Source organism: Propithecus coquereli, unplaced genomic scaffold, assembly GCF_000956105.1.
Source record: "Propithecus coquereli isolate 6110/MARCELLA unplaced genomic scaffold, Pcoq_1.0 Scaffold113, whole genome shotgun sequence".
Classification (NCBI taxonomy): Eukaryota; Metazoa; Chordata; class Mammalia; order Primates; family Indriidae; genus Propithecus; species Propithecus coquereli.
In genome coordinates, this window is record NW_012135303.1 from 1,713,135 (window position 1) to 1,722,595 (window position 9,461).

Sequence of the window (9,461 nt, forward strand, 5' to 3'; positions counted from 1 at the left end):
GGTCTCAAACTCCTGGCCTCAAGCAAGCCTCCTGCCGCAGCCTCCCAAAGTGCTAGGATTACAGGCCTGGCCTAAAAATCCAACTTTTAAAACAAGGAGGTCTCTTCTGAGTCAAATTCCATATGTCTAGTCCCAAAGTATGATGACTTTTTTTAGAGTGTGTTTGAAAAATATTAAAAGTCTGACAACAATGGGAGCAAAAACAGAGCTGAGGAAGAGATAAAGAAGGAAAAAAGGCTAGATCTTAAATATACTTTAAATTATAAGCACATTTTAAAGCTCCATTTAATCAGCTACACTGATTAAAATGAGGATAAGGAATCCATAATAGTACTGACCAGCAGAAGACTTCTAAGGTACTTAATTCACAGGTCTCCAAAAAGCTAAGGAATTTTATCTAAGTGGGATGTTAAGGGATATTACATTAAGTATGATTCGTAGTTAGATTTTTCTAGGAGCCTCTCAGTTTGGTCTGTCTCCCACATGGGAATAGATCCTGAACCCAGGAACATCAAGAAGGAATCATAGTGGAGTTTAGAGGAAATGAGCATAGGATAGAGTGGCTTGGGCAAGATGATCTAAACTTTAAGGGTAAAAAATATGTCCATTTCTGTGCCTTTTCTTCAGTTAATCTTTTTGTATACTTCTATCACTTTGGAGATTAACACAACAATAGGCAAAATTTGAATGAAGACTTTAGAGGAAAAGGGCCAAGGCAACCACACAGCCTGCTTTAGGTCTAGCTGACTGCAAACCATCTATTTTAAGGAAAAGGAATCTCCTCACAATTCCACATATTTTACTCACCAAGACTCAAGGTTTGGAGTCAACCATCCAATCAACACATGGAGGACATTTGCCTGGACTCCTCTAGTCAGATCTATCTACTATGATTGAATAGAATTTCTGTGGCCATGGTTAATACTTAGTGATTCAGAACTCAGTCTTCTTGTCTTCTTATCATTTACTAGACTGAAGACATGGCAAACAAAAGGGTGTTTGGTGGAAAAAATATAAATTTAAAAAAGAAATTATAAAGCTTGGCTAAGAAAAAAAGAACAAAGAGGAAATGCATGCTAAGTTTGGTGAAAATAATTGTAGCAACCTATTTAATAGGCTTCTCGAATATAGTTGAATTTCTTTAACCACTAATCCTCCAAAATACTAAAATGTTACTGAAATGAATTACAACAGGAAATATTATCTCTAATTCTTAACTTGTATTTTGTTAAACACTATCATGAGCTTTTGATGTTTTGCATATAATATTTACTTTTTTAAACTCAAAGTTTATACTGAAGTATATATTTTATATAGCTAATTGAAAATACATTTTTGCAAAAAATATTGATACTGCAACTTAAAAAAAAACCCACAACACTGGATATTTTCTGCTCCTCAATTTCTTTACATTGATTAAGTCAAAAGATAATGACATATTGTCCTAAGGTATATGATAAAGCATACCATTTATAGAATAAAAAGGCTATTACACAGGGGGAGGGTTAAATAAAGCACATTAGTTGGCCCTCCAATTCATAATAAAATTTCTACATTTACAAAAATCCAGTTAATTATATTTCATAACATTTTATGATAAGGTAGCTTACATTTCGGTTTCACAAAATATGTTAACACTGCAAAATAACCATTCATTTAACAAACATTTACTAAGCACCTAATGTGTTAGGCACTGTTCTAGGCACAAAAGATAGAGTAGTGAACAAAATAGACAAGAATATTTGCCCGCAAGGAACATGAAGACATCACAAAGTTGCATGACAAAAATAAAATAAGAAAGAGGGATTATTCGTTGCTTTTAAAAGGCCAAGTGCCAAATATCTCTTTACTCCCCATATGTAATATTCTACATAAGGACAAAGAATGGAAATCAAGCCCTGGAATCTCTTACCTTAAATCTAAGCAACCACTTAATGCATAAATGGAGCAAATAAAAGAGGTAAGGAAAAAAAGCATTGAAAGGTTAGTTGAAACTTCAAGATGTGAAGAGAAAGGAATAAAACAAAAAACAAGTTAAGCATTCAGCATTAACAAAATAATGTTTCAGTAGATCATAGAAAGAGTGGTTAAAGCAGAATGTGTCATGAACAGGAGTTTCTTTGATGAAATTATTTAAGACATTGTTTTATTTAAAGATTTAATTTTATTAACGATTTCTTCAAATTAGTGACCCTTAAACACTAAAAGTCCAAACAATGAAGGGACTACATACAGAGTCCTAAAAGAGTAACATTTTACTTCGAGGATTAAAAAATAATTGGGAGGAAAATCACCTTCTAATTATGTAAGTGGGCAAACACAAATGTGATGTTTTATCACTTAGAGTGTCTTTGGCATTAGATTCTGGCAATATGCTAAAATATTCTATTAGCAGTTGTTAGCCTTGAATAAATTTTCCCAAGTTAGAATAAATTTCAGTTATTAACCATCCAATTACACAGCCTATTTTAACATGCTCTAATTAGAAATCTAAATGCATGTGGGTATCAATTATAAATTAAATACAAAATTCTAGATAATAATGCTTATATTAAAACTCAGAGAAGAAAAAGATTTTAAAAATAAATTTATACCATATATTTTCTTTTTACCTAGATCTATATTAAATTTAGATTTAACTGATTTCCAGCCACAATACAGGGTGTCCCAAAAGTTGCCACACATAGAGAAAATGGGAAATTGTAGCTAAATATACCTTTATTTACAAAATATTCATTACAACATTTTACAAAATTTTTCCTTTGCTTGGAGACTTTTGGGACACCCTGTAGTCTGGGTTTTTTTATTTAAATATGCTTATATTAGAAAAAAATGAACTGTACAGTTTCATATAGGCATATATGTATATTTATTTAAAGTCACATTTGATAATTCATTGTCTTCCAAATCACTGATCAGATGCAAGCTTTAAATAACTTTGCACTTAGCTAAAGCTCTGAATAGTTTAAGTACAGAGATTTAAATGAAATTTACATGTTCCTTAGTTTTTTGGGGTTTTTATTTTTCCACTCCTCACCCTTACCTATTCCTTAGTTTTGATTATGGTACCTTTTTTTTTTTTTTTTTTGAGATGGAGTATCGCTCCGGGTATTTTTGGGGTTGTTTTTTTTGGGGGGAGAGGAGGGGTGGACTCTTGCTCTGTCATCCAGGCTAAAGTGCAGCAGCACCATCACAGCTCACTACCACCTCTAACTCCTGGGGTCAAGCAATCCTCCTCCCATCTAGCCTCCAGAGCAGCTGGGACTACAGGCACGTGCCACAACACTCAGCTGATTTTTCTATTTTTAGTAGAGATGGGGTCTTGCTCTTGCTCAGGCTGGTCTCAAATTCCTAACCTCAGGTGATCCTCCTGTCACCGGCCTTCCAGAGTGATAGGATTACAGGCATGAGCCACCACACCCAGCCTGATTATGGTACTTTATATACAAATTAAGCACTCAAATACTTCTTAAAAGATAACCAAAATACATAATGGCTAAATACTCAAAAGCAGTGGAAATATTCATTCATACATTACTTCTACCTACACTATTCCCATTCAAAATGTTGAGATAAAATTATTTTAGAAAAATTCAAAGTACATGTTTATCAATATATATTGTTTTTGAAAACTAATGCCAAAAGTCTGCTGATGAATTTATGATAAAGTAAACATTTTAATAGCACGTTGAATGATTTTTTATTCAGTCATTAAATCACTAAAATTAGATTACACCACACTTATTTACTTAATCTATATGAGGTATTATCCTAAGTGATTAAGCAAATGCAATTCACTCAAAGATGGTTCTTTAAAACTTGAGAACATAGCACTAAGAAAAAGGAAGAAGGGGATAAACAGTTACAGTTGCAAGGAATCTTCACAACCACAACTGGGCCAAGACTTGGTCCTCTAGGAAAGGAAAGATAAAACTTAATTTTCTAAAAAGTTAGTTCTATTATGCACTACTGTTTAAAAAGCTTGATAAAAATTACACCTACCTTTACTCCATGTCCAATATCATCTAGAATTGTATAGTCAATAGGTTTTCTAATATAACGAACTGGTCGTTCAAGGTTGGCAGGAGCAATAATCTTATGTGTCCTTGAAGTGTTTTTATTGGTAGTCAAAATACCAATTTCTCTTCTTGCAACTTTCTCTTTATGAATATCAACTGTCTGCAAAATATGATATAAAAACACAACACAAAAATGTATATCTCTGATATCCAGAAAGATCAAAATATAAATGCTCAGAGATCTAACATTGCTATTCATATTCTCAACCATGCTTGCTACATTTTGTCCTTTCAGGGCTACTGACTTTCTCCATTTTTAAGCTAACAAAAGGTTGGCCAACCTTGGCCCACAGGCCAAATCTGGCCCACCACCTGATTTTTACAGCTCACAAGCTAAGAGTGGCATTTATGGTTTTTAATGGTTGGAAAAAAACCCAAAGAAAAAGAATGCTGTGACACATGAAAATTATATGAAATTCAAATTTTTGCTTCCATAAGTAATGTTTTATTGGAAAACAGCCACGCTGCTCACTTGCTTACTTGTCTATTGCTACTTTTACAATATAATGGCAGAGATGAGTAGCTGCAACAGAGATGTTATGGTCCACAAAGCCTAATATATTTATTAGGTGACCTCTTTACAACAAAAGTTTGCCAACTCCTAGGTTAAAAGCATGCTAATTTTTCCCTTTCCATTAAGATTTAGCCTAATATGATGATTAAGAAAGCCCTAATGATTAATCTGGCTACATTTAAAAATAACCTATTAGTATAATTTCTATTAGTATTTAAACATCTTTTTATAAAAAAAATAAAGAGGGTCAAAATGTAACTATAATGTTAAAAATGAGGGTTATTTTTGACAAAAAAACTTAACTTTGCTTGGGCAAAGTTGCTTATATTTTATCATGACACAATGCTTATAAACTATTTCATTCATTTATATTTACTAAATTCACACATAGGACATAATTTAGTACAGAATGACAATGTGTTCTTACAGTTTTCTAATTGCCGACAGAAGGTGAATTTCTTCACATACACAGGTAATTAATACACTAAAGCAGTATTTTTAAAGTGCAAGTTAAAATTTAGTGGTATGTGAGCAGCAATTATTTCAAATATGGGATTGTTTCTTGAAACATCTGTTGTGTGCATAAGTATATACATTAATTATGTACTGAATACAATGTAACATATTTTTTCCTGTGAGTTACAGTCAAAAGAGTTTGGTAAACACTTCACTAAAATTGTTCATCTCTTACTACCATTCCTGGCTCAAGTAGCAATTAACAGACATACTTTTTTGCTAACTCCTCCCCAGTCCTACTACAAATTCCCATTTCTAAAAGAAAAACCTGGTAGTCACAGTGAAAAGGAAAGATGATAACCAATCATGACATTATTAAATACCACTGTAAGAAATTTGAAAGCTGATCATTTATCCTTCTAGATTGCCTAAAACATGAAGTAAACTTGAAACAAATTCCAAGTGCCTTATTTCTCTACAACCAAGAGATCTTAAAAACAACAGGATATATATGTCACAGAGCTAATAAGTGTCTAAATGAAGCATCAAATTAAAAACTAACCATGATAGTAAAATTATCATTTTAAGCATTTCTTTTTAAGAAGAAATTGTCTCTGAACTTATTCTGTGCAGGTTAGGTAAATTATGAGAACTGCTTTCCTTTTCAATTGCTTGGGGGAGCTTTAACAGAAAAGAGAAGTTTGCATATTAGTGATGATATTGAAATTTATTTATTTTTAACTCTAGAGAAATGGAAACTAATCACATTTTGAATAAAGTTTAATGAGTCACCCTGAATCATTAAAAATATGGAAAATTATTTCATACTTTTCAAGTATACTTCAAAATTAAAAAAACAAAATATGGCACTTTTTTTTATATAACTGGTCTTTTGTCAGACCAATAAAAGGTTTATCAGAGAATGTAATCCTCTTAAGACATTGTTTTTATTCTCCTCAGTTTTTAGAAATGTACTTAACTTATTCAAAAATGAAACCAGAAGAATGTAAGCCTGACCAACCATAACAGAATCCCAACCTTATAGCAAACTGGAACTTCAATTTCAAATGTTCATGCTAGAAAAATTAATAAATCCTTGGAGAATGAAAAGTGGGAAGCAACTTTGCAATTATTTGCACTAACATATAGTAATAATTTTATAACAAGCACATATTTTAAGATTGTTTTAAAATGTAACCTTTTTTTAAAAAGCATTAAAATATCAATTAGAAATCTGTTCATTTCACCATACAGAGGTGTGAATTGGTCTAGAGATTGTGGACATTTACATATTAACTGTATGTTCTCTTCATATGCACATAAATATACACACAGCCCAAACTTATAGCCCATTACAACAGTAGGGATAAAAGACCAACATAGCAAAGAAGAAGAAAACAGAACTATAAGCCTAAATAAGGGATAGTTGTTATAACAGAGCATAAAATTTAGCTCTAAGCTTCCTGGGAGAGAAGGCAAAGTAGAAACATATGAGGAAAAAAAAACATCATGTTCTTTGTAGTATCTTATATCAAATTTCAATAAAAACTGAAGGTATATTTTTAAAACATAACTCTTGAAAATGTACATCTATGGAAAGTCAAAATAATTTAGTTTGGCTATACAATGTTTCTAGTAGTCTACTCTAAAAGAATGCTTACGTCTTAGAAAAGTTAAAGCAGAGCTACTCAATAATGGCACTACCGATATTTTGAGTCCAGTAATTCTTTGTTGGGGGCGGAGGGGGCTGTCCTCAGCATTGTAGGATATAGAGAAGCATCCAAGTAGATAACTGCAGCACTCCCACACCCCAAGTTTTGACAACCAAAAATGTCTGACATTGCCCAATGTCCCCTTGGGGAAAAAACTGCCCAGGTTGAGAACCAGTGATCTCTAGAGGATGGACTAATTAGCTGGTCTGTTACATTATTCACTCTCAAACAGCAATTGTTTCCAAACTTTTCACAAGAGCTGATTCAAGGTTAATGCTTCTAATGATTCCCTAAGCATAAATATTGGGAATCATTAACTTTTTAAAAATTGATATGATAAACACCCTCCCATACCTATTGCCCAGCTTCAACATTCATCAACTTACAGCCAATCATCAGTTTTAAAAGAAATTTAAGCTCTTTAATGTACATGTTTTTTTGAAAAAAAAAAAATATGGTTATTATGGTTTTCCTAAATCAAATTCGCAACTTTCTGCAATCGTTATTGCCTGTGTCTTCATAATATTCTTTCAGCTTTGTGCAGTGGCAGTATCATAGCCAATGAGTTTATGTGAGGCACAATTATTGCTAACTGAAAACTGTTCCCATAATATTGTTTCATATTATAATGCTGAAATTCATTAAGTTAAATGTTCTAACTACCATTAAACACATATTTAGGAAGAATTTTAATAATAAGAAAGTATTTCCAATTTATCCTAGGTTTCTAAAGTTACTAGTTTTATAACAATAAATTTATTAAGAAGAAGCCTCAGTAAAGCACTCACCTGTGACAAGTGAAAAATATGTTCCCTTAGCAAAGTAGACCAAAACTAATGCAAGTACACTGCTATCAACAGTATTATTATTTGCTACAGATCCTATTCACCAAAAAAACACACCAAGGAATATCACTGCAATTGTGCAGGACTTAAACATCTGTTCTCCCATGGTTCCTTATTAATTAATTTCCCTACCCTTCTCACTGATTTTGCCAAGCTGGTCTTGCATGCTGCAGGCTTCCCCCACGACACTTCGGCCAGGTAGTGCCAAACCCAGGTTCCTACAGGATACCTCGTATTGCCCTGAGATAATCATACTGACTCCAAGCCCCTCTGCAAGCCTGAACCCTACTCTCACATCTCCCTCATGAACTCAAGCACATGCTCAGGCCCCAGCAGATGACAGGAGCATACTGTATAAAATATTCTGTTTTAGAATTACCCATGCATTGTTGTTTCCCATTACCACAGATAATTGAGAGTTGACTGTACTGGATAGCACTACCTCAGTTAGCTGCCCATCAGTGTGGGAAAACACAGCCTAGCTCACAGCAACCTCAAACTCCTGGGCTCAAGCAATCCTTCTGCCTCAGCCTCCCGAGCAGCTGGGACTACAGGCATGCGTCACCATGCCCGGCTAATTTTTTCTATATATTTTTAGTTGCCCAATTAATTTCTTTCTAATTTATAGTAGAGACGGGGTCTCGCTCTTGCTCAGGCTGGTTTCGAACTCCCGAGCTCAAACTATCTGCCCACCTCGGCCTCCCAGAGTGCTAGGATTACAGGCGTGAGCCACCGCGCCCGGCCTTAAAGTTCTTTATGTTGCCTTTTGACCTCTCAATCTTTTATTTTAAGCCATGATGAACTTGAATACAGATGGTACTAACTAGTGTTACTATCTGAGAGAAAAGATGGGCCTGGCTCAAAAGAATTTTAGTTTACAAATATATAAGAATTTTAGTTTGAATAATGTTCTGTAAACTTTTTCAGTTATAGGAATTGACAGGATAACAGCAACAAAGCTAGACAGAATTTCCTTAAAATTTACCATCTCTAAAACACATAAGGTAATGGATGTTACGAACCTATTTTAATACTGCTTTATGCATACATTAACAAACTACTTTATACTGTCCTTTTAGTACAAAAAAAGTGCCTGATACTATACATTCCTAATCAATTCTGTCCTGTTTTTCAAAACTTCCGACATTTAGAAAGAATGGGTTATTACTTTGTTTTGTTGAAGTATTTCTTCCTTATTCCCATAGTTGGCAGAGTCAATGGAATTCCCATCCTCAGATTCCAATTCAGAGTAATCTGGGAAACAGTTCAGTTATACCAGAATAATAGAGGGTTAAAACCAATGGACACAGATTGAGGTGGATAGCAGAGCCAATAGAAAAGAAAGACAAGCAAACACAAATCAAGCTCATTTGTGAAAATCTCAAAAAAATAAAGAATTCAAGATGGAAGACAGCTCAGAAATCATCCAATTAGTCCTATAATCTTACAGATGAGAGAACTAAAGTTCAAAGAAGTCAAATGTCACACGAGTCTTTAGAAGAGCCAGAGTAAAATGTAGATGTACTGATCCTTCCCCATCCAATCCTACTCAGTGTTCATTTCCACTAAAAGGGAGAAAACAGAACACTAGGAGACTGAAAGTAACAAGGTTTGTACCTGGGAAACAGAAAAAAAATACTGATGGGAAAAGAAATTGAATACCCCAGATAATATCTATTAGTCCTGAACAACTCTACTAGACAATCATAGAAACTCTTCAAACCTACTGCTGTTCCAATAAACATGCTATCTTTGCTCTGACCTGACTGAACCTTGACTTCTTTGCTGCTTCAATTCAATCTTCTCTACAAATTCTCGGAGTCCAGTATTTTTGCCCAATTTGCACAAAAATATG

The 9,461-nt window shown here is 33.7% G+C and overlaps 1 protein-coding gene across 10 annotated transcripts in view; it reads right to left on the minus strand.

Annotated features, from left to right (window-relative positions):
• ABI2 (abl-interactor 2) overlaps nucleotides 1-9,461 on the minus strand; it is an 85,260-nt gene that overhangs the window by 39,898 nt on the left and 35,901 nt on the right. For 5 of the 10 annotated variants that reach the window (XM_012655517.1, XM_012655475.1, XM_012655495.1 and 2 more), the window contains exon 3: nucleotides 4,003-4,179. In XM_012655517.1, the coding sequence (XP_012510971.1) occupies nucleotides 4,003-4,179 (177 nt within the window). Of the gene's footprint in view, nucleotides 1-1,912; nucleotides 1,931-3,538; nucleotides 3,541-3,996; nucleotides 4,180-9,461 lie in introns of all 10 variants that reach the window. The other 5 variants (XM_012655525.1, XM_012655512.1, XM_012655508.1 and 2 more) reach the window with 2 other exon arrangements.